The sequence below is a fragment of the Grammomys surdaster genome, unplaced genomic scaffold (genome assembly GCF_004785775.1).
Source record: "Grammomys surdaster isolate TR1022 unplaced genomic scaffold, NIH_TR_1.0 126855, whole genome shotgun sequence".
NCBI classification, from domain to species: domain Eukaryota; kingdom Metazoa; phylum Chordata; class Mammalia; order Rodentia; family Muridae; genus Grammomys; species Grammomys surdaster.
In genome coordinates, this window is record NW_021621641.1 from 1 (window position 1) to 26,260 (window position 26,260).

Genomic DNA, 26,260 nt, shown 5'->3' on the forward strand with positions numbered 1-26,260 from the left:
AAAAAAAAAAAACCCAGTGTGTACAGGTGTGTGGGTTTATGTCAGGGACTTCTAATTCCATTCCATTTGTTGGCTTCTTTGTTTTGTATGCCAGTATCTGCAGTGGAGCTTCAAATCAGGAACAGTGATACCTGAAGATGTTTTTTGTTGTTGTTGTTTTTTGTTTTTTATTGTACACACTTGCTTTTTTGTCTTTCCACATGAAGCTGAGTATTGTTCTTTCAAGTTTGGTAAAGAATTGTGTTCAAATTTTGATGGTTATTGTGTTGAGTGTGTAGAAAAATTTTGGTAAAATCATCAATTTTGCTATGTTAATCATATTGATCCATCAGCATAAGAGATCTTTCCATCTTCTGATATCTTCTTCATTTTTTTCCTCAAAGATTTGAAGCTTTTATCATAGAAGTCTTTCAGTTCTTTAGTTAGAGTTACTCCAAAATGTTTTATGTTATTTGTTGCTACTGTAGAGGGTCCTGTTTCTCTGATTTCTTTCTCAGCCTTTTTGTCATTTGTGTTTACAAAGGGTACTGATCTTTGTTAGTTACTCTTGTATCCAGTCACTTCACTGAAGGTGTTTATCAGATGTAAAAGTTCCCAGGTGAAATGTTTGGGCTCACTTATATGTACTATCATATCATCTGCAAATATAGATACTTGAACTTCCTCCTTTCCAGTGTGACAATTTGTTTCCCCTTTATCTCCTTCAGCTGTGTCATTTCTCTAAATAGTACCTCAAATACTATATTGAATAGATATGGAGTGAGTGGACAACTTGTTTTGTTCCTGAATTTAGTGGAATTACATTCAGTATCTCCTCATTTAGTGTGATGATGGCTATAGGCTTGCTGTAATATGCCTTTCTTGTATTTAGACATGTCCCTTGTACACATAATCTCTCCAAGATTTTGTCATGAAGAAGTGTTAGATATTGTCAAGAGTTTTTTCAATACCCAATGAGATATTTATGTATTTTGTGCCTTTTTTTCTTTCATTTTGTTTATATAGTAGATTTATTTACTGATTTTTTGTAGGTTAAACTATCCCTGCATCTCTTGGGTGAAAACTGATGTATCATGGGGGAAGATATTTTATGTATTTTTGTATTTTAAGAGTATTTTTGTGTATTTTTGTGTTCATGTCCATGCAAGAAACTGGTATAAAATTTTCATTGCTGAAATATTGTATGACTTAGGTATAAAGGAGACTGTGGCTTAATAAAATGAACTTAATCATGACCCTTATGTTTGTATTTTATGGAATAATTTGAGGAGGGCTGGTGTTAATTCACCTTTGAAATTCTGGTTGAATTTAAACCATCACTTGTTTGACTGAGAGTTTTTCAATGACTGGTTCAAATTTTTAGAGGTTGTATGTCTATGTAAATTGTTTAGCGCATCTTGATTTAACTTTGCTAAGTAGTATTTATTGAGAAAATTGTCCATTTCTTTTATAATTTCCGATTTTGTGGACTGTATGTTTTTAAAGTATGACCTTAATGAATGATTAAATCAATGAGGAAATCATTGGATTTCCTCAGTGTCTGTTGTTATGTGTTGTTTCCATTTCTGATTTAGTTAATTTGGATATTTTCTATGTGCCATTAGTTAGTTTGGATAGGGAATTTTATAACTTGTTGATTTTCTCAAAGAACCAACTCTTTGTTGGTTTATCAGTTCTTTGTATTGTTCTCTTTGTTTCTATTTGAATGCTTTTAGATCTTGGATTGCTTTCTGCTCTCTTTCCTCTTTGATGGGCTTGCTTCTTTTTGATTTAGAGCTTCCAAATGTGCTGTTGAGTTTTCCAGGAAATTGTTCCAATTATTTTTTTCTATATCTTCCATGTATTTATTTATTCACTTCTTATCCTGATATCAACTCCCATGCCTCCTCTCTTCCCAAGCAAACCCTAATACGTTTTCCTCCTACCCCATTGTCTCCTCAGAGAAAGGGGTGTCTTCCTTGAGTACTACCCAGCCTGAGGTTGCCAGTTGCAGTAGGCCTAAGACTATCCTCTCCTACTGAGTCCCAACCAGGCAGTGCAGTTTAGGGAAGGGATCCAATGGCAGGCAACAGTGTCAGAAACAGGTTCTATTCCAATTGTCAGGGGACCCACATGAAGACCAAGCTGCACATCTGTTATGAAAGGGTAGAGGACCTAGTTCCAGCCCATGTATACTCCGCTTTCAGTCTAGGTAAGACTCATGGACTCTTCTAGTTGACTCAGTGGCTCTCCTTGTGGTGTACTTCCTCTCTCAAACTAGCTGAATTCTATCTCATACTATTGCACAAAACTCGCCAAGCACAACCTGATGTTTAGCTCGTGTCTCTGCATCTGTTTCCATCCAGTACTGGATGTAACCTGTCAGGAAACAGTTATGCTAGGCTCCTATCTACAAGCATAGCAGAGTACCATTAACATTGTCAGTGATTGACTATCAAATAAGTACCAATAACATTGCCAGTGACTGACTATTAAATGTGGGACGTATATCAAGATGGGCCAATCATCAGCTGGCTACTCCCTCAATCTTTGCTCCACCTTTATACCTGCCAGTCCTGTATGCAGAACTAATTGAGATTGGAGGTTTTGTGAGTGGATTGATGTTCTCTTCTTTTTAAAAGAAGTCCTGCATGGTTTCAGAAGGTGGCCAGTTCAGTCTCCATAACCACTTCTGTTATGAGTCTCAGCTAAAGGCACTGCCATAGACAACCTGGGACTCTTCCTTGTCCAAAGTATCCAGTTACTCCAAAATTTCCCCCATTGTTTACCACCCTCACTCTCAGTCCTCTCCCACACCCTTCTTCCTGTACCTGATCCCCATTCCTGTCCCCATCCTCATTGTATCTCCCACATAGTTCCCTCCTTCTATCCACCTCCAATGACTATTTTGTTTCATTATCTAAGTGAGATTCACTAATCCTCCATTGGGCCATCCCTACTATTTAGTAGCACCTTTTGGTCTGTGGATTGTAGCATGGTTATCCAGTACTTTATGGCTAATGTCCACTTAAAAGTAAGTTCATATCGTGCATGTCTTTTGGGGTTTGGGTTATCTCACTCATAGTGATACATTCTAGTTGCAGACATTTGTGTGCAAATTTCATGATATCCTTGTTTTTAATAGCTAAATAGTATTCTACTGTGTAAATGAACTACATTTTTCTTTTATCCATTTTTAATTTAAGGACATCTAGGTTGTTTCTAGTTACTAGCTATTATGAATAAATCTGTTATGAACACAGCTAAGCAAGTATCTTTGTACAGAGTGGGGCATCTTTTGGGTTTATGCCCAGAAGTATAATAGTTGGGTCTTGGGGTAGAACTATTCTCAATTTTCTATGAAACTACCAAATTGATCTCCAAAGTGGCTGTGCCAGTTTGCAATCCCATCAGTAATGGAGGAATGTTTCCCTTGATCCACAGCCTCACCAGCATGTGCTGTCTCTTGTCATTTTGATCTTAGTCATTCTGAAGGGTGTAAGATGGAATCTCATAGATATTTTGATTTGTATTTCACTGATCAGTATGGATGTTGGACATTTCGTTAAGTGTTTCTTGACCTTTAGAGATTACTATGTTGAGAATTATCTGTATAACACTCTACCCCACTTTTTAATTGGGTTATTTGGCTTATTGATGCCTAAATTCTTGAGTTCTTTATGTATCTTGGATATTAGTCCTTTGTCAGATACACTGTTTATGAAGAGCTTTTCCCATTCTATAGACTATTCTTTTGTCTTACTGATGGTGTACTTAGCATTGCAAAAGCTTTTCAGTGCCATAAGGTTCTATTTATTAGTTGCTGCTCTAAGTGCCTGGGTTATTGGTATTCTGTTCAGGAATTTGTCTTGACTGCCAATGTGTTCAAGGCAGTTGTTTACATATTCTTCTACTAGATTTAGTGTGTCAGATTTTACAGTGAGGTCTTTGATGCACTTGGACTTGCATTTTGTTAGGGTGATAAATATGGATCTGTTAGCATTCTTCTTCATGTAGACTTTCATTTATACCAATTCCAATTGTTGAAGATGTTTTCCTTTCTACACTGTATTGTATGTGCTTCTTTGTCAAAAATGAAGTGTCCATAGGGATGTGAGTTTATTTCTGGGGCTTCAATTCTATACCATTGATGAACCTGTCTGATTACAACCAGTACTATGACTTTTTTTTACTATTGCTCTGTAGCATAGCTTGAAATCAGGGGTGGTATTACCACTAGAAGATCTTCTACTGTGCTTTTATTGTACTTTAGCTGTACTTTTACTGATTGTTTTTAGCTATCCTGGGTTTTTTGTTTTTTCTATATGAAATTTAGAATTGCTCTTTGAAGATCTATTACAAAATGTGTTGAAATTTTGATGGGAATTGCACTGAATCTGTAGCTTATTTTTGGTAAGATGGCCATTTTCACTATGTTAATTCTACCAATCTATGAGCAAGGGAGATCAGTCCATCTTCTGATATCTTCCTCCATTTCTTTCTACAGAGACTTGAATTTCTTCTCGTAAAGGCCTTTCACTTGCTTGGTTAGAGTTACACCAAGATATTTTATATTATTTGTGGCTATTGAGAAGGGTATTGCTTCCCTAATTTTTCTCAGCCCATTCATTGTATAAGGAGGGTTACTTATTTTTTGTAAGTTGATTTTGAACCCAGCCAATTTACTGAAGGTTTTTATCAGCTGTAGATGTTTTCGAGTAGAATTTTTGGAGTAAATTATGTGTACTATCATATCATCTGCCAATAGAGATACTTTGGCTTCTTCCTTTCCGATTTGTGTCCCCATGATCTCCTTTTGTTGTCTTATTGCTGTGGCTGGAACTTTTAAGTATTATGTTTAATAGAAACAGAGAGGGTGGGCAGCCTTGTCTTGTCCCTGATTTAAGGGGAATTGCTTTAAGGCTCTCTACATTTAATTTCATTCTGGCTATTGGTTTGCTCTATGTTGCTATTACTATGCTTAGGTATGCATCTTGTATCCCTGGTCTTTCCAAGACTTTTCTCATTTGTACCTATACCTTGAAAGTTTGATTTATTTCATGGTGGCTATGACACAATACTTTCTAAGCATGCAGTATATGAGATAAACTCTATCCCAGCCCCAACAGCACAGCCTATCCTGATAATACATTATCAACTCCTGTGCACACTAAGAACCATTACTTCACCTAAATGTATTTGGAGGAGGTGACATATTTTAATTGTATCTATTGAGTTGGTAATTTCTAAGTGAAACACAGAAGATACTGTCAAGTAAGTATGGAGAGGACCATGAACGTTTTGGAAGCAGGAAGGATACCATGGGGAATACAAAATTATTTTCTACTTCTTTTAAGTGGGATATTATTGTTGAAACCTTTGTTTTGTTCTCAATGACTGGGATCAGTTAATCCACACAGACAGATATAGAATGGAGAGAATAGCTCACACATGGGAAACCCGGAGCTCAGCTGTTCCTACACTACTGTTTCCCTGGAGTTAGGCAAGTTCACTTTTCCATATGATAGTGTCATTTCTTAATAACCTCAAAGTCAGAACTGCCTTCTTCAGATGACATGATAACTATGGGTCTAGAGGGAGATGAGCTGATGATATTTCTTCCTTATAACTACTTCTGCGAGCCTCATTCTACAAGGATGTTTGTCAAGACCCAGCTGGGTAAGTGTTTCCTTTTTTCTTCATTATAGTGAGAGTTCTAAGTAAGTGGTAGAAGGAAGCAGGATTTTCTGTAACAAATGTTAGAGAATTCTCTGTTTGGAATATTACTTTTGAGCCACTCTGTATAACTAGCACTCAACAGATGCTTGTACACATAAAGGTATCTATGTGATGATTAATAGAAGAACATAGATTTCTCTTAACACGATCTCCGGTTATATAAGTGATACTAGAATGGACTGTTCAGAAAAGGAGCCGGGCTAGCAGGAAGATAGAAAGAGAGAAAGTATAAAAGCATGAAGGTGATCAATTGGTATTCTATGTTCAGTGAATGTATAATGCAGTCAGTCACTTTTTTAAATGAATGTATTTCATATACATGTAAAAAGTTGCTCCAGATTCAACCTTTAGGGAGCACATCTTACATAGGATTCTCCTGAGTCTATTCTTTAATAATTATAACAGTATGGTTTCACATAAGTATTGCCAACTGTGTTAGGTTTCCAACCTGTAACAAGACACTGAAATACCTTAGAGGGTAATAAACAAACAAATACACCTTTTGGTGTGCAGGATTACCTTCATAGTCCTCATTTACTGTAAACTGTATTTTGTATTTTCTCATTTTACGTCTTTTCTCAAGTTAACTGGCTGTATGTGCTCAATAATATGAAACTTAAGCTAGGAATATAAAACGAATATTAACTAATTTAGTGTTTATCAATAATTTTCTTATTTGTTAAGTTTGCATATCTTTAGGAATTCTCAGGAAAGTTTTAACTCATGGCCTAGGAATGCATAAAACACTGTTAACATTATGTAGTAAGGGTTTTTTTTTAACTTTAGAGATATTTATTTATTCTATTACAATGATTTCTTTTTTGGTTGTTTTCATAATTACTTTTGTTTATACTTTATTCTGTTATATGGAAAATAATTCAAGCTAACTAAGAGACTTCTCAGGTCTTGGATCTATGAAATTACTCAAGTAAGCATTAAAATTAGTTATATAATCATATAGCTTCTGGATACATCCATATCTTATGAAGTTTTTACATGTCACAAGCAGATGTTTAAAATAGTGGTGCAATTTTCTTTCTGGCATTTTCACAAGAAGGGTTAGGAACAGATAATCTATCCAGTTGTCTAGAACAATTGATCACTAGGCTCTGGATAACTCCAGCTTCAGTCAACATTTAATATTGAATTACAGAAATGATCACTGAAAGTACAGTTTTAGCATTTAATGAAACCATAAAGTAATACCAGGGTTTTTGGCAAATATATTTATAGTTTTATAGAAATCACTCTTAATTTTCCATTATTATACCCCATTTAAATGTATGACCACCCAAGTATTACTTGCCAGGACACATAGCTTCAGCACCAATTTTTTTCAAATAAAGCCAAACACTTTTCTCAGTGTATGCGTATGTTAACAGCTCTGTATCCATGGTAGCTATGGTCTTTTCTTGTCCACTCTCAAATTCGGTGAACACCAAAGAAAGATGCCACTTGATCAATTAGAAGATGTGTCATTTTCTGTCTAGGATAAACATTTACAAATCAATGGTTATTGAATAGAAATTTTGATACATATATTCTTGGGGAAAACACTTAAAGTACTGTCCTTTGTCATATATTATCATTTCCATATTACTTGTATTACATTATAGTTTAATAAATTATAGATGTATAACTAATAAAATCTTACACATATATGGTTTGGGCATTTGCAATTTTAAAATTCAAAACAGACTATTGTTCTTTCAATTTGGAGAACAAGTCTTAAATTAAGTATCATCCAGGAGCTTTATTTATTTAACATTTAGTTACTTGATTTTACATATATGAGTGTTTTGCTTGCATGTATGTCTGTGTACCACTGGAATGCCATATCATACACGGCAATGGGTACTGCAGAACTAGAGTTACAGATGGTCATGACCCAACATGTCTTTGCTGGGAATCTGACCCAGGCAAGAGTTAAAAGTTAAAAGTTAAAAGTGCTATTAACTACTAATAATGGAGCATTAAAAAACCAGAATGTCACTGTACAGCTACTGTCAATGTAAGTTGATGACAGAAGTAGATATGTGGGTCTGATAATTGGGATGAATCCATTCATTCACTAGACTAAGACTTTTTAGGAACAAAAATCACGTAACTATAAAATGTGTGATTTATCATGTTGTAGTCCTGGAGATATTATAGGATGTGAACATGAAAATATAATTGGGCATTCCTTTTCCCACAAGCTTTGAATCAATGTAGACACTTTCTAATTCTTTATTACCAAGTTGATTTTATAGTATTGAATTAAATCAATCCAATAATAAATTGATCCTGGTAACCAGGCCAAGTAATTTACATAAGCACCAATGGCAAAACTGTTGAGTAAAACTGTAAGTGTCTAAGCACTAGTGATGTGTGATAACAATGGGACTTTGTTTTCCACTACATTAGAAGGAATCTCTTTTAAACAGAAATTGCAAACAGCATCACTATATGGTCATCTTCAGCAAGTTTGAGTTTGTCATAATGTACAGAAAATAGGGTTTGTCTTAGCATCCCATACTTTCTCTCGTTGGAGGCTCCCAGCTCCACATCTTCAGATGGGAATATGTAGTCTGTAGTAACTACAGAAACCAGGAAAGCAAAATGGGACCTTTGTCGGGTTAGGGGTGAGGGTGGGAGCGATGGAGAGCAGAATAGCAGACTACAAGTATCTGATCAGGAAAATGGAAGAGAGGGCTCCTTAGTGGTGACGGGGCAGGTAAGTACAGAAGACATGTGGAGGAAGGGAAAGGGGAGTAGCAGCAGGACACAACTGATCAAAGAGGGAAATGGGAAAGTGGTGGGTTCTTAGATAAGGGGGGGGAGATAAATACAGAAAAAGGAGGGAGCTATGGAAAATAACAACATGAATGGCCGAAAAAGCCATAAGGAAATATCCTAAGTATAAAATGAGCCAGCTTAAATCAACAGGATTGGATTCCTAAGATATCAGACTCAGAACACAAAGTGTTCTGAGTGTAAATATTATGCTACATGCATTTATTTTCCATAATACTCTTTTTATAGGAGATACTTGGAGGGTATATAGGAGTGTACGCTGTATCAAGTATGAAATATCAAAAATAAAATAGATAAGTTACTCAAGAATTAGTAGGAAAAAATAGAACAATTATATATCTATACTGTGAAGTGAATCATAAGTTTGACATAAAATCTATTATTTTTTCAGAAATATGAAATTGACTTCCATTATATTTTTAAGAATATTCTTTCCTTTTATGTCTTCAATCAAGAACGTCCTTTATTTCCAATCTGGACTTGGAGTCCTAGCGAATGTGTTTCTACTGACTTTCTATATTTTCATAATCCTAGGTCACAGATCTAAGCCCATGGACCTCATGTCCTGTCAACTATCCTTCGTTCACATAATCATGTTCCTCACTGCAGGGGATATTTGGTTTTCAGACTTATTTGAGTCACTGAACATCAAAAATGACTTCATATGTAAGGCAACTTTTTACATAAGCAGGGTGATGAGAGGCCTCTCTATCTGCATCACCTGCCTCCTGAGTGTATTCCAAGCTGTCACTATCAGTCCCAGTACATCTTTGCTGGCAAAATTTAAACATAAACTGAAAAAATACATCATCTATGCTTTCTTCTATTTTTGGACTTTCAATTTGTCCTTCAGCAGTAACCAGTTCTTCTCAGTTGGTGCTTATACAAATGTGAGTGAGACCCACCAGATGAAGGTCACTAAATTCTGTTCACACTTTCCCGTGAATAACATCATCAGGGGTTTGATTGTAGCAGTGTCAACTTTAAGAGATTTGTTTCTTGTAGGAGTCATGCTAACCACAAGTGCATACATGGTGACTATCTTGTTCAGACATCAGAGACAATGCAAGCATCTTCATAGCATCAGTCACCTGAGAATATCTCCTGAGAAAAAGGCCACCCAGACCATCTTGCTGCTGGTGGTTTTCTTTGTGGTCATGTACTGGATGGACTTGTTCATCTCATCCAGCTCAGTGCTGCTGTGGAGATATGATCCTGTCATCCTGACTGTTCAGAAGTTTGTGGTGAATGTCTATCCCACAATTACTCCTTTGGTACAAATCAGTTCTGATAACAGAATAATTAATGTGCTGAAAAACTTGTGGCCAAAATACCACCACACTTTTTAAAGGGGGATAATTTTTCTCCTTTCAAAAGAAAATATTTGGGGTGACCTCTTCCTGCATTCTGATGGTTAATTTGGTTCCTGAGATCCGTGTCTCCACCCTGTTGATAGCAAGATGTCATCAGGGAACACAAAAATTGGGCATTGTACTCCCAGCTTCAAACCTACAGCTGTTATGCCAGATGGACAATTCAAAGATATTAGCCTAAGTGATTACACAAGAAAATATGTTGTGTTCTTTTTATCCTCCTGACTTTACTTTTGTGTGTCCCATGGAGATCATTGCTTTCAGTGATAGAACAGAAGAATTTAAGAAACTCAACTTCCAAGTGATTGGAGCGTCTGTGGATTCTTACTTCTGTCATCAGGCATGGATTAACACACCCAAGAAACAAGGAGGATTGAGACCCATGAACATTTCCTTAATATCAGATCTCAAGCCCACCATTGCTCAAGATAATGGAGTCTTAAAGGCTGATGAAGGTATCTCTTTCAGGGGCCTCTTTATTATTAATGATAAAGGTATCCTTCGCCAAATAACAATAAACAATCTTCCTGTTGGCTGCTCTGTGGATGAGATTCTGAGACTAGTCCAGGCCTTCCAGTTCACTGACAAACATGGTGAAATGTGCCCTGCTGGCTGGAAACCTGGCAGTGACACCATCAAGCCCAATGTCAATAAGAGCAAAGAGTGTTTCTCTAGGCAGAAGTGAGCACTGGACCGTTTTTCTGCCAGGCAGCATGGAGCAGCCAGAAGAAAATCTCTGTTACTCTACTCATGCTTAAACACATGTGCTGTGATTCCAGCCAAGCCTTTTCTACAGGGCTGGGCGTGGTGAGCTTTTCTTCCACTATTGGTAATGGTCTTAGCTGTGTTTTGGGCAGACAAGTCCATACATGGTGACTATCTTGTTCAGACATCAGAGGCAATGCAAAAATCTTTACAACATCAGACACCTGAGAGCATCTCCTTAGAAAAAGGCCACTCAGACCATTTTGCTGCTGGTGGTTTTCTTTGTGATCATGTACTGGATGGATCTCATCATCTCATCCACCTCAAACCTGTTGTGGAAGTACGACCCAGTCATCCTGACTATTCAGAAGTTTCTAATGAATGCCTATCCTACAATTACTCCTTTGGTACAAATCAGTTCTGATAATAGAATAATTAATGTGCTGAAAAACTTGTGGCCAAAATACCACCAGACTTTTTTTTTTTTTAATTTCTTTTTTTTTTTGAACATGAAATCCTTTTTTATAGCATGTTTTACAAGGGGAGGGGGTAAGAGGGTCCAGGTGGTGGAAAAGTACAAAATCTTCTTGGCCTGTGCCTTGAAACATGTCATGGTCTATATGGTACACTGCCTTGAATTATGATCTACCTGCAGTTCTTCAGAAGATATGGTACACTGCTTGAGTTATGGTCTCCCTGCTATTCTTAAGAAGACATGGTACTCTGCTTTGAGTCTATCTGCAGTTGCTAAGCAGGATCTTGCAGCTGCCAAGCTTCAGAGGACATTGTGCAGGTGGGGAAAGGTAGGGGGTAAGGGTAAGGGCGAGGGTCCTGGCTTCTGGCCACCAGACTTTTTAAAGAGAGTAATTTTTCTCTTCTTTTAAAAAGAGATTTATTTTATTTTATTTTATTTTATTTTATTTTATTTTATTTTATTTTATTTTATTTATACGAATGAGTGTTCTGTCAGCATGTGGGCATTCCTGGTACTCACAGAGGTCCTACAAGGTCATTAGATTCCTTGGAAATGGACTTAGCAATGCTTGTAAGAAGTTATTTCGGTCTAGTCTCAATTATTTCTTTTTTAATAAAACAGATTAATTTTAAACTATTTAATAGTTCAAGTAGCAGAGCAAGATTTTTATATGATTTAAATAAAATTTGTGGTATTACACATTCTTTTAACATTTCTACTCTATTTTAACTCATATCGTAAATGTTCTTCTGATACTGAGTTTACTCAAAAGAATTTCTTACCTATAGTGACTTTTTAAGTGTTTGTTTTGAAAATATCTTAATTTAATCTAAATCATCAAGAATAGTTTTAAGATCCAATTATAGATTTAATTATGTTTGGTAGTTACTATTATTTTTATTCTCATATAGTACTTCCTGACCTCAGTTCCCTTTCCCTCCGCTCCTTCCAATTTCTCCCCACCAACTTCTACTTCTCCCAAATCCACTCCTTTCCCCATGGAAGAAAAAGAACAGGACTAAAGGATATTAATTGAACATGGCATAGCAGGTTATAGTAAGACTTGGCACAAGCCCTCTGATTAAGGCTAGATGAGGCAATGACCCGAAAAAAAATAAAGCTTCAAGCATAGGCAAAAGTGTCAAAGACACCCACCACTCACACTATTTGAAATCCCATAAGAATACCAAAACTGCACAATTATTATGTATATGTATAGGACCTAGTTCAGACCCATACAGGGTCCATATTTGTTGCTTCAATCTATGCGATCCCTTGTGATCTCTGCTTAGTTGATTCCATGAGCCCTGTTCTATTGGTGTCCTTGAGCCCTCTGGATCCTACAATTTTTTCTCCCTCTTCTCAGCTATGGGTTTTCCCTGGCTCTGCCTAGTCTTTGCCCATGGATTTCTGCATCTGGTCCCATCCCTTGCTGGATGATGCTTCTATGGTAACAATTGGGATAGACACCAGTCTCTGAGTATAGCAAAATATCATTAAGGATCATTTCATTGATTTTATTCCAGTTGTGTTTGGTTCTGTCCTGGGTCTGTTCATTGTCCTCTTTCTGCTTCCTGGTGATGCAGGCAGCATGGTCTCCCTCCAAGTCTCTGGGTATAAAGTTGTACTAGACATTGGTTAGCCACTCCCACAAGTTCAGTGTCACCATTACCTCAGCATATCTTCTAGGCAGGACTGATTGTAGATAGAAAGTTTTGTGGCTGGGTTGATATCCCAGTCCCTCTGCTATGAGCCTTGCTTAGTTATAGAAGATTAGCATGTACTTTGGCCACCAACATGTTGATGTTGTTAAAGGCAAGCTTTAACATAATGAACAGGAATAAAAGTATTCCCAGGACAAAAATGGCTAGCATGATCTAGCTATATGTGCTGTACTTGAAGCTTAAACAAAATAGAAATACTGACCTCAGGCCATGGGTAATTTTATCAGAAGTATCTGCAGCATCACAGATCAGCAGAGTAGCATTCTTTAAATCCACAGTCTCACTGTGCAAAGTAAAAACATCCAGAGAGCTTCCGCCCTGCCTGGTCCTTTGGGCTGGGGCAGACACAGAGTCGGTCTGCTCCTGTCCTGTGGAGATACTGAATCCTGAGTCATCGAGGAGCCACTGCACTCAGAGCAGAAGGATTTCCAGATCCAAGAGGTGGCCTGAGTCCCAGGAGTTCTTCCCCCCAGGAGATTAGGAGCATAAAACCACAGAGACATCTGGACTCTGAGGAGCTCTGCAATAAGCAAGATAACTGGAAATACAGACTCCAATCTTACACAGTGAGGGCAGGTAACACTAGAGTTAACCAGATGGTGAAAGGCAAGCACAAGAACATAAGCAACAGAAACCAAAGTTTCTTGGCATCATCAGTACCCAGTTCTCCCAATATAGCAAGCCCTGAACACCCCATCACACCTGAAAAGCAGGATTCAGAATTAAAATCACTTCTCATGATGATGATAGAGGATTATAAGAAGGAATTAAGTAACTCCCTTAAAGAAATACAGGAGAGTACAAGTAAACAGATAGAAGCCCTTAAAGAGGAATCACAGAAATCCCTTAAAGAAATGCAAGAAAACACAAAGAAGGAATTAAACAAAAACATTCAGGGTCTGAAACTAGAAATAGAAACAATAAAGAAAGTTCAAAGGGAGACAACCATGGAGATAGAAAACCTAAGAAAGAGATCAGGAGTCATAGACGCAAGCATCACCAACCGAATGCAAGAGATAGAAGAGAGAATCTCAAATGCAGAAGATACGGTGAAAAATATTGACACAGTTGTCAAAGAAAATGCAAAATGCAAAAAACTCCTAACTCAAAACATCCAGGAAATCCAGGAGACAATGAGAAGACCAAATCTACGGATAATAGGTATAGATGAGAATGAAGATTCCCAACTTAAAGGGACAGTAAACATCTTCAACAAAATTATTGAGGAAAACTTCCCTAACCTAAAGAACAAGATGCCCATAAACATACAAGAAGCCTACAGAACACCAAATAGACTAGACCAGAAAAGAAATACCTCCCGTCACATAATAATCAAAACATCAGATGCACAAAACAAAGAAAAAATACTAAAAGCAGTAAGGAAAAAAGGTCAAGTAACATACAAAGGCAGACCTATAAGAATTACACCAGACTTCTCACCAGAGACTATAAAAGCCAGAAGAGCCTGGACTGACATCATACAGACCCTAAGAGAACACAATTGCCAGCCCAGATTACTATACCCAGCAAAACTCTCAATCACTATAGATGGTGAAACCAAGATATTCCATGACAAAACCAAATTTGCACAGTATCTTCTCACAAACCCAGCACTTCAAAGGATAATTGATGGATAATGCCAACACAAGGAGGGAAACTACAACCTAGAAAAAGCAAGAAAGTAATCTTCCAACAACCCCAAAAGAAGATAACTATACAAACATAATTCTACCTCTAATAACAAAAATAACAGGAAGCCACAATCATTTTACCTTAATATCTCTTAACATCAATGGTCTCAATTCCCCAATAAAAAGACGCAGACTATCAGACTGGATACACAAACAAGACCCAGAATTTTGCTGCATACAGGAAACACACCTCAGTGACAAAGACAGACACTACCTCAGGATAAAAGGGTGAAAAACAATTTTTCCAAGCCAATGGTCCCAAGAAACAAGCTGGAGTAATATCAAATAAAATCTAATATCAAATAAAATTGACTTTCATCCAAAATTAATCAAAAAAGATAAGGAAGGACACTTCATACTCATCAAAGGAAAAATCTACCAAGGTGAACTCTCAATTCTGAACATCTATGCTCCAAATGCAAGGGCACCTACATACATAAAAGAAACTTTACTAAAGCTCAAAACACACATTACACCTCACACAATAATAGTGGGGGATTTCAACACCCCACTCTCAGCAATGGACAGATCATGGAAACCGAAACTAAACTGAGACACTTTGACATTAACAGAAGTTATGAACCAAATGGACTTAACAGACATCTATAGAACATTTCATCCTAAAACAAAAGAATATACCTTTTTCTCAGCACCTCATGGTACCTTCTCCAAAATAGCCCATATAATTGGTCACAAAACAAGCCTCTACAGATACAAAAAGATTGAAATAATCCCTTGCATCTTATCAGATCACCACGCACTAAGACTGGTCTTTAATAATGACAAAACCAATGGAAAACCCACGTGCACATGGAAACTGAACAACTCTCTACTCAATGATGACTTGGTCAAGGAAGAAATAAAGACAGAAATAAAAGACTTTTTAGAATTCAATGAAAATGAGGACACATCATACCAAAACTTGTGGGACTCCATGAAGGCAGTGCTAAGAGGAAAACTCATAGCTCTAAGTGCCTACAAAAAGAAACTGAAAAGAGCACACACTAACAACTTGACTGCACAGCTAAAAGCTCTAGAACAAAAAGAAGCAAATACACCCAGGAGGAGTAGAAGGCAGGAGATAATCCAACTCAGGGCTGAAATCGACCAAATGGAAACAGAAAGAACAATACAAAATATCAATAAAACCAGGAGCTGGTTCTTTGAGAAAATCAACAAGATAGATAAACCCTTAGGCAGATTAACCAGAGGGCACAGAGACAGTATTGAAATTAATAAAATCAGAACTGAAAAGGGAGACATAACAACAGAAAATGAAGAAATTCAAAAAATCATCAGATCCTACTACAAAGGCCTATACTCAACAAAACTGGAAAACTTGGATGAAATGGACAATTTCCTAGACAGATACCAGGTACCAAAGTTAAACCAGGAGCAGATAAACCATCTAAATAGTCCCATAACCCCTAAGGAAATAGCAGCAGTCATTAAAAGTCTCCCCACTAAAAAAAGCCCAGGACCAGATGGTTTTAGTGCTGAATTCTATCAGACCTTCAAGGAAGACCTAACACCAATTCTCTTCAAACTATTTCACAAAATAGAAACAGAAGGAACACTACCCAGTTCGTTCTATGAAGCTACAATCACACTCATACCCAAACTGCACAAAGACCCGACAAAGGAAGAGAACTTCAGACCAATCTCCCTTATGAACATCGATGCAAAAATACTCAATAAAATTCTAGCAAACTGAATCCAAGAACACATCAAAACAATCATCCATCATGATCAAGTAGGTTTTATCCCAGGAATGAAGGGATGGTTCAGTATTTGGAAATCCATCAATTTAATCCACTATATAAACAAACTCAAAGAAAAAAACCACATGATCATCTCACTAGATGCTGAGAAAGCATTTGACAAAATTCAACATCCCTTCACGATAAAAGTCTTGGAAAGATCAGGAATTCAAGGCCCCTACCTAAACATAGTAAAAGCAATTTACAGCAAACCAGTAGCCAACATCAAGCTAAATGGAGAGAAACTTGAAGCAATCCCACTAAGATCAGGGACTAGACAAGCCTGCCCACTCTCCCCCTACCTATTCAATATAATACTGGAAGTCCTAGCCAGAGCAATTAGACAACAAAAAGAAGTCAAAGGGATACAAATAGGAAAGGAAGAAGTCAAAATATCGCTATTTGCAGATGATATGATAGTGTACTTAAGTGACCCCCAAACTTCCACCAGAGAACTCTTAAGCCTGATAAACAACTTCAGCAAAGTGGCTAGTTATAAAATCAACTCAAACAAATCAGTAGCCTTCCTTTCATGAAAGATAAACAGACTGAAAAAGAAATTAGGGAAATGACACCCTTCACAATAGTTGCAAATAATATAAAATACCTTGGTGTGAATCTAACCAAGCAAGTGAAAGACCTGTATGACAAGAACTTCAAGTCTCTGAAGAAAGAAATTGAAGAAGATCTCAGAAGATGGAAAGATCTCCCATGCTCATGGATTGGCAGGATTAATATAATAAAAATGGCCATCTTGCCAAAAGCAATCTACAGATTCAATGCAATCCCCATTAAAATCCCAACTCAATTCTTCACAGAGTTAGAAAAGGAAATTCTCAAATTCATATGGAATAACAAAAAACCCAGGATAGCGAAAACTATTCTCAACAATAAAAGAACTTCTGGAGGAATTACCATCCCTGACCTCAAGCTGTACTACAGAGCAATAGTGATAAAAACTACCTGGTATTGGTACAGAGACAGGCAGGAAGATCAATGGAATAGAATTGAAGACCCAGAAATGAACCCACACACCTATGGTCACTTGATCATTGACAAAGGAGCTATAACTGTCCAGTGGAAAAAGGACAGCATTTTCAACAAATGGTGCTAGTTCAACTGGAGGACAATATGTAGAAGAATGAAAATTGATCCATTCTTATCCCCTTGTACAAAGCTCAAGTCTAAGTGGATAAAGGACCTCCACATAAAACCAGATACACCGAAACTAATAGAAGAGAAGGTGGGGAAGAGCCTTGAATACTTGGGCACAGGGGAAAAGTTCCTGAACAGAACTCCAATGGCATATGCTCTAAGATCGAGAATTGACAAATGGGACTTCATAAAATTGCAAAGTTTCTGTAAGGCAAAGGACACTGTCAATAGGACAAAATGACAACAAACAAGTAGGTAAAGATCTTTACCAATCCTTCATCTGATAGAGGGCTAATATCCAATATATACAAAGAACTCAAGAAATTAGACTCCAGACAACCAAATTACCCTATTAAAAAATGGGGTATAGAGCTTAACAAAGAATTTTCAACGGAAGAAACTCGAATGGCCGAGAAGCATCTAAAGAAATGTTCAGCATCCTTAGTCGTCAGGGAAATGCAAATCAAAACAACCCTGAGATTCCATCTCACACCAGTCAGAATGGCTAAGATTAAAAACTCAGGTGATAGTAGATGCTGGCGAGGGTGTGGAGAAAGAGGAACACTCCTCCATTGTTGGTGGGACTGCAAGATGGTGCAACCACTTTGGAAATCAGTGTGGCGGTTCCTCAGAAAATTGGACATAGCATTACCTGAGGATCCAGCTATACCACTCTTAGGCATATACCCAGAAGATGCTTGAACATATAACAAGGACATATGCTCAACTATGTTCATAGCAGCCTTATTTATAATAGCCAGGAGCTGGAAAGAATCCAGATGTCCTTCAACTGAGGAATGGATTCAAAAAATGTGGTATATTTACACAATGGAGTATTACTCAGCTATTAAAAACAATGAATTCGAGAGGTTCCTAGGTAAATGGATGGAACTAGAAATCATCATCCTGAGTGAGGTAAGCCAATCACAAAAGAACACACATGGGATTCACTCACTGATTTTTGGAAATTAGCCCAGAACCTTGAAATGCCCAAGATGCAACTCACAGGCCACATGAAGCTCATAAAGAAGGAAGACCAAGTTGGGGTGATTCGGTCCTTCTTAGAAGGAGCAACAAAATACTCAAGGGAGCAAATATGGAGACAAAGTGAGGGACAGAAACTGAAGGAGAGGCCGTCTGAAGACCACTCCACCTGAGTATCTATCCCATGTGCAATCACCAAAGGTAGATGCTGATGTGGAAGTCAGGAAGTGCATGCTGATAAGAGCCTGATATGGATGTCTCCTCAGAGGTCTTCAAGAGTCTGACATATTCAGAGGCAGATGCTCACAACTATCCATTGAACTGATCATGGGGTTCTCAATGGAGGAGTTAGAGTGAAGACTGAAGTAGCTGAAAGGATTTGTGGCCCCATGAGGAGAGCAACAAAACCAACCAACCACAGCTCCCAAGGTCTAAACCACCAGCCTGGGAGCACTTAGGGAGGGATCCAGGGCTTTAGCTGAATATGTAAGAGTGGAGGGCCCTGCTGGGCATAGGTGGAAGAAGAGATCCTTGACCTCATGAAGGCTGGATGCCCCAGGGGGTGGGAATTTTGAGGGTGGGGAGGTGGGAGTGGGGGGGTAGATAGAGGTTACATCCACAGAGAAAAAGGAGGAGGGGTGAGGGGATTGGTGGTTTCTGGTTGGGTGGGGGATGGGTTAAGGGGACAAAATATGAAATGTAAATAAAACATCCAATAAAAAAAATTAAAAAAAAAACATCCAGAGAGGTGTTAGAATTATGTGAAATACCCTGCAAGTGTCTTTAAATTTGTCCTAATTATAATGACTATCATTGTAAATTTTAGAAGTAGCACAAATCCATTAGTATCTGACATCACACTCAAGATGGCTCCTTACTCTTAAACTCTAAACCTCCTTCCAGTAATTTCAATAGAATAAAGAGCATCAATTCATTGTTCCAAACACCTATCTAAATCCTCTTGTATACTCAACACATTAGTAACATTTTTTTGCTAATGATTAACAAAAATAGCTTTCTTAACTTCGTGTGTCAAAGCAATTGCAGAAGCAGTGGTGCTAGCAATTAGTGTATTTAAAGCTGTTATACCAGCAATAATCAAGCCCACTACTCTCTTGCTTCTGCTTAAACCTGTCTCACTTCATCCAGTACTTGCAAGCTTTTTTCAGAATACCAAGGTTCTGTAATACTCAGGGTAATAAAACAAAAGCTGGTTGATAGGCTCCTTTAACAGTCATGCCAGGTTTTGACACAAATAGAATGTGTACATTCAATACAACTTACATTAAATACTGTAGAAGAAACAAAAGTAATTTTAACATGACAATAAAAAGAGCCTTAACAAATACACTAACACTTGTTTGAAACTCAGATCCTGTCCCAACTTTATCTCTTACTAATATAACATTATAGAGAACTTCAGCTAACTTCCAAATATGTCTCTGAAAGTGTCCCAGACAGAGTTATTAATTTAGCAGGCTGACAAGCCAAGGAAGAGTAAGATTCTGCACAGAGCCTTACCAATCTAAGACAGAAGTAAATTGCTTTTGATAACGCATATTCCACGACAGGTAAGAAAGGCACTCTTGTCAGAATGACCTAAGACAGGCTCAGTCTTGTTTATGAAATAAAAGGGGGGAATATGTGGAGAGCTTTGGGGGCTGCTTGACAGAAATCTGACATTGGCCAAGGACAAGCTTCAGGCAGTAATCTGACATTAGGCTAGAACAAAGAAGTAATCTCAGGCAGGAATCTAAATCTTATACTAGAACAAAGAAGTAGATTTCACACATGAAAATAACTTTGGGTTAGGGCAGGGAAGTAGGCTCAGATATTTTGGTCATCCTGATAAGCCCTTAGAAATAGTGATCATGGTAATGATCATGGAACTCTGTTTATTGCCTTGCTTATTCTTTGACTATTTGTGTTTATTGTTTTGCTTGTTCCTTGACTGTTTGCATCTACTGTATTGCTAGCTTCTCCACCTAGAACTGACCTTAATACTTGCATGTAATTAAAATAGTCCAAAAGCAGATTGTGAAAAATAAAGATAAATAAAATAATAAAATAAAGTAAAATAAAATAATAAAATAAAATAAAATAAAATAAAATAAAATAAAATAAAATAAAATAAAATAGCTTACCAGTTCAGGCTCCGAATCCCACATTACTAGGAATCTTCATTAAGGCCACTCACATATATCTTGGGAAGATTCCACTTAATTAGGTTTCTACATCACCCCTCCCAACTGCCCCCCAATTCCAGTCATCTTTCTTAATTCTCTCCCTCTATCCCTTCTACCTTCTGCCTGATCCCTCCTGTTCCATCCCTACTTTTCCCTAAGTCTACCTGCAAATTCTATTCTTTTTTTCCTTTTCAAAGAGATTCATGCCCTCCTTGTTACTTCGCCTCTCTGGGTCTGTAGATTGTAGCATGATCATCTATTATTTTATAGTTAATATCCACTTAGAGAGTACACACCACTTTTGTCTTTTTGAGTCTGGGTTACCATATTCAGGATGATTTTTTTCTAGTTGTATTCATCTGCCTACAAATTACATCACATCATTATCTTTAACAACTGAGTAATTCTCTATTGTGTATATTTACCACATTTTCTTTTATCTATTCATAGACTGAGAGTCATCTATGTTATTTCTAGTTAGTGCCTATTATGAATAAAACTGTTATGCACATAGTTGAATAAGTATTCTTGTGTCAATTGGTTTGCTGTATATTGCTTTTATTATGTTTAGGTATGCATCTTTCTGAGACTTTCAACATGAAGGGGTGTTGGGTTTAGTCAGAGCCCCTTTCAGCATCTAATGAAGTGATCATGTGATTTTTTTTTTCAGTTTGTTTATATGGTGGATTATGTTGATGGGTTTTCATACGTTGAACCATCTTTGCACTCCTCAAATAAAATCTCTTTGATCAAAATGGATGATGTTTTTGATGTGTTCGTGGATTCATTTGCAAGTATTTTATTGATTTTTTTTGCATCCAGGTTTTTAAGGGAAATTGGTCTGAAATTATCTTTCTTTGTTGAGTCTTTGTGTGGTTTAGGTATCAGGGAGGCTCTGGCCTCATAGAATGAGTTTGGAAATGTTTCTTTTGCTTCTATTCTGTTTAATAATTTGCGGAGTATTGGTATTAGCTCTTGTTTGGATATCTGGTAGTATTCTACACTAAAACTTCTGACCCTGGGTTGCTATTGTTGTTGTTGTTGTTGTTGCTGCTGCTGCTGCTGCTGCTGCTGTTGTTGGGAGACTTTTAATGACTACTCTGAACTTCCATCTTTTGGGTATATTGTACATTCATTTTTATTGAACTCTTTCTAGGAAGTATTTAATTGTTTTCTATTTCTGTCTTGACTCAGTAGTCATTCAGTAGAGAGTTGTTAAATCTCCATGAGTTTGTGGGCTTTCCGTTGTTTCTATTTTGTTTGATATTCAGCTTTAACATGTGATGGTCCAGTAGGATGCAGGATCTTATTTCAGCTTTCTAATATCGGTTGAGACTTGCTTTGTAACCAACTATATCATCAATTTTGGAAAAAGTTCCCTGAATTGCTGAGTAGAAGGTACTTTTTTTGTATTTGAGTGAAATGTTCTGTAAATATATGCTTGGTCCACTTGGTTCATAACATCTGTTAGCCCTAGAATTTCTTTGTTTAACTTTTTTCTTGATGACTTGTGTGTTGGTAAGAGTAGGGTTTTGATCTCTGCCATTATCAATGTGTGGTTTAAGCTTTAGTAGTGTTTCCTTTACAAACATGGTGCTCTTACATTTGGGGCACAGATGTTGAAAACGGAAAGATCCAGCAGGCTGCCTCCACTAGAATTGGGGACTAGATATGGTAATGAGGTGGGAAGGATGGTTATGGTATTCTGGCTGGGCACTGAGTGAGTATGGGTAGTCAGTGGTCAGTGAACTTACCTGAGCTTCTAGGTGCCTGTGTGGCCCTTGTGGAGCAAGGGCTTCCTCCAGAGTTTTGTGCCAAGATCTGATGGGGGGGGCATGTTTCCTAATTATAATTTTTCTTCATCCATAATAATAGTATGAATTTAAATTGTCCATTCTTTATACCATCATTACTTAAGTCCTATATGAAAATTTCATGTGCTTGTGTATTTGTACTTTATAAACAGTTATTAAAATATTATTTGTATATAAAATTGTTTTTATACGCACATCTGTTGCAAAAATGTCTTTGTATATCTATATATGCATGTGTTTGTGCACAGATGAAGGTTGTGTGTGCATGTGTACATGCACATGAAGGTCTGAAGACAACCTTGGCAATATTCTTCAGAAGCCATTTACCTTGGGTTTTAAGAGTATCTCTCACTGTTACTTTGGGCTTACCAAATAGAGCAAGATGATTCTTCCAGGGATTCTTTGCTTATTCAGCTCTGGTATTTCAAGTGTCCACCACTCTACCCTGCTTTAATTTTTTTCTTATATTGAAATTAGAATTTTTTGAAACGATATATTCTGATTAGAATTTCCCTTTCCTAACTCCTCCCAGTTCCTCCTCATGTTTCTACCATCTAGATCCAAAGCCTTTCTTTCTCTTCTTAGAATACAAATAGGCAACTACATAGCAATAATAAATAATAAAATAAAACAAACTACAATAAGGTAAAATAAAACAAATCATTTGTATTAAGACAAAACAAACAAGAAAAAAAGGCCAAAGAAAAAGCACAGGAAACACATAAATATGTAGAGACACACAAGTTCACACACTCCGGAATCTCAAAAATAAAAATAAAAATAAAAATAAAAAATCACAAAAGTGCTAGCCAAATACATTCACACAAACACACACACACACACACTTATGAACCTTCTACTACATTAAGTTCCCATAATGCCCCTCTAATGTTAGTTTCCACTGTCCTTCCCTACATTCATTTGTTTGTCCCCTCTTCCATATCCCATCCCTGTTTAATCCACCCATTTCACCCCACACCCAGTCTATTCTTAAGTCTCTATTGTAGTTCCCCTTCCTAAGGAAATTCATTTGTATCCCTTAGATGCTTACTCTATATCTAACTTTGTAGTTATATGAATTGTAGATTGTTTATCAGTGACTTAACAAATAAAATCTACATATAAGTAAACATATACCATGTTTGTCTGTCTGGGTATGGATTACCTCACTTCAGACGATGTTTTTTCAAGTTTCATCCTATTTACCTATGAATTTCATTATTTTATTATTTTTAATGATTGAGTAATATATCATTGGATAAATGTACCACACATATTCTTCATTTACTCATCTCTTGATGAGCATCTAGTTTGTTATTTATTTCTGGCTATCATTAATAGAATAGTAATGAACATGCTTGAGAAAGCTTTGTGCTCCCAGTAATAGAATGAACCATCTTTTGGGTATATGCTCAGGTGTGGTATAGCTAGATCTTGAGGTAGATAGTTTCCCAGTCTCCTGAGGAACTACCACACTGATTTCCCTAGTGAATACACAAGTTTGAACTCCCACCAGCAAGGGATGAGTGTTCCCCTTATGGACCATCATAACCAGAATAATCTATCATTGTATTTTTTTCATCATATCCATTCTAACATGTAACAGAAAATCTCAAAGTAGCTTTAACTTGTATCACCCTGATGACTAAGGGTGATAAACAGTTCACTGATTAATTCTCTGCCGTCTAAGTTTCCACTTTTGAAAATTCTCTGATTTATATCTGTATCTCACGTTTTGGTTGTTTGTTTCCTGAATGTCCATAAAAGGTTTTAATTTTTAATATATTTCCAATATTATCAGACTTGTAGTTGGTAGAAGTCTTTCCCCATTCTGTAGCACTCTGCTTTGTTTAAATGATGTCATCTTTTGCCATGCAGAGTATTTTCAGTTTCATGAGATTCTTTTTATTAATTGCTGTTCCTAATGCCCATGTTACCAATGTTCTGTTCAGAAAGTCTTTTCCTGTACCTATGACTTTAAAGCTATTCTTCTACGTTCTCTTCTATCAGATTCTGTGTATGTGGCCTTATGTTGAGTTCTCTTTGGTCCATTGGTTTGAGTTTTGTGCAGTGTAACAAGCATGAGTCTACTTACCTTCATCTACATGCAGCCCTCCAGTTTGACCAGCACCATTTGATGAAGATGTTCTTTTTCCTACTATGTATTTCTGGATTCTCCACCAAAACAAAGGTGTCCATAGGTGTGTAGACTTATGTCTGGGTCTTCAATTTGATTCCACTAATAAACATGTCGTTTATGTGTTGATACTATGCTTTATTTATTAGTATCACTTTTTAAATAAAATGTGAGATTGCTTCAAGCATTTCTTTTATCATAAAGGAATGTTTAGTTATCCAGAAATGTTTGTGTTTACATATGAAGCTAAAAATCATGTTTTCAACTTCTGTGAAGAATTGTGGTGGAATTTTGATAGAGATTGAATTTAATGTGTAGTTTGTGTTTTATAGGATGGCTTTTTTATTATATTAATCTTAGTGATCTATGAGCCTGGGAAATCTTTCCAGTTCTTGATATCTACTGCAATTTCCATCTTCAGTGTCTTAAAGTTTTTATTATACAATGAAACCTTTTTTTTTACTTGCTTGCTTAGAGTTACCCCAGGATAGTTTATATTTTGTGAGGCTCCTGTGAAAGTGCTGTGTCCCTTCTTTATTATTTCTCAGCCTATTTGTATATAGGAGAGTTACTGGGGTGTGTGTTTAATTTTGTAGCCTGCTATTTTGTTGAAAGTGTTTATTAGCTATTGGAGTTTCCTGGTAGAACTTTAGTGTATGTACACTATGAATGTACACTGTCATGTAATCTGCAAAAAAAGATATTTTTTTGCTTTTTTCCTATTTGTATTCCCCTAATGTTCTTCAGTTTTCATATTGTTCTAGTTAAGAATTAAAGTACAAGGAGATAAGAATGGATCGATTTGCATTCTTGTACATGTTGTCCTACAGTTGAACCAGCACCATTTGTTGAAGATGCTATCCTTTTTCCACTGGACACTGGATCCTTTGTTAAAGATCCAGTGACCATAAGTATGTGTGTTCATTTCTGTATCTTCAATTCTATTCTATTGATCTTCCTGCCTGTTTCTGTACCAATACCAGGTAGTTTTTATCACTATTGCTCTGTAGTACAGCTTGAGGTCAGGGATGGTGATTCCTCCCGAAGTTCTTTTATTGTTGAGAATAGTTTTCACTATCCTGGGTTTTTTGTTATTCCATATGAATTTGAGAATTTCCTTTTCTAACTCTGTGAAGAATTGAGTTGAGATTTTAATGGGGATTGAATTGAATGTGTAGGTTGCTTTTGGCAAGATGTTCATTTTTACTATATTAATCCTGCCAATCCATGAGCATGGGAGATCTTTCCATCTTCTGAGATCTTCTTCGATTTATTTCTTCAGAGATTTGAAGTTCTTGTCATACACATCTGTCACTTGCTTGGTTAGATTCATACCAAGGTATTTTGTATTATTTGTGACTGTTGTGGAGGGTGTCATTTCCTTAATTTTTTTCTCAGCCTGTTTATCTTTCAAGTAGAGGAAGGTTACTGATTTGTTTGAGTTTATTTTATATTCACCCACTTTGCTGAGGTTGTTTATCAGGTTTAGGAGTTCTCTGGTGGAAAAAGCTCAAGTCCAAGTGGATAAAAGATCTTCACATAAAACCAGATACACTGAGCATGGGAGATCTTTCCATCTTCTGAGATCTTCTTCAATTTCTTTCTTCAGAGACTTGAAGTTCTTGTCATACAGGTCTTTCACTTGCTTGGTTAGATTCACACCAAGGTATTTTATATTATTTGCAACTATTGTGAAGGGTGTCATTTCCCTAATTTCTTTTTCAGTCTGTTTATCTTTCATG

At 36.8% G+C, this 26,260-nt stretch overlaps 1 protein-coding gene and 1 pseudogene across 1 annotated transcript; both read left to right on the forward strand.

Annotated features, from left to right (window-relative positions):
• The first annotated feature begins 8,954 nt into the window (after positions 1-8,954).
• Positions 8,955-9,863, forward strand: LOC114615532 (putative vomeronasal receptor-like protein 4). The gene has a single exon (XM_028761218.1). It carries the CDS (start codon positions 8,955-8,957, stop codon positions 9,861-9,863), a length of 909 nt encoding a protein of 302 aa, XP_028617051.1.
• Positions 9,864-9,974: 111 nt separating this feature from the next.
• Positions 9,975-10,572, forward strand: LOC114615533 (annotated as a pseudogene).
• The last annotated feature ends 15,688 nt before the right edge of the window (positions 10,573-26,260 follow it).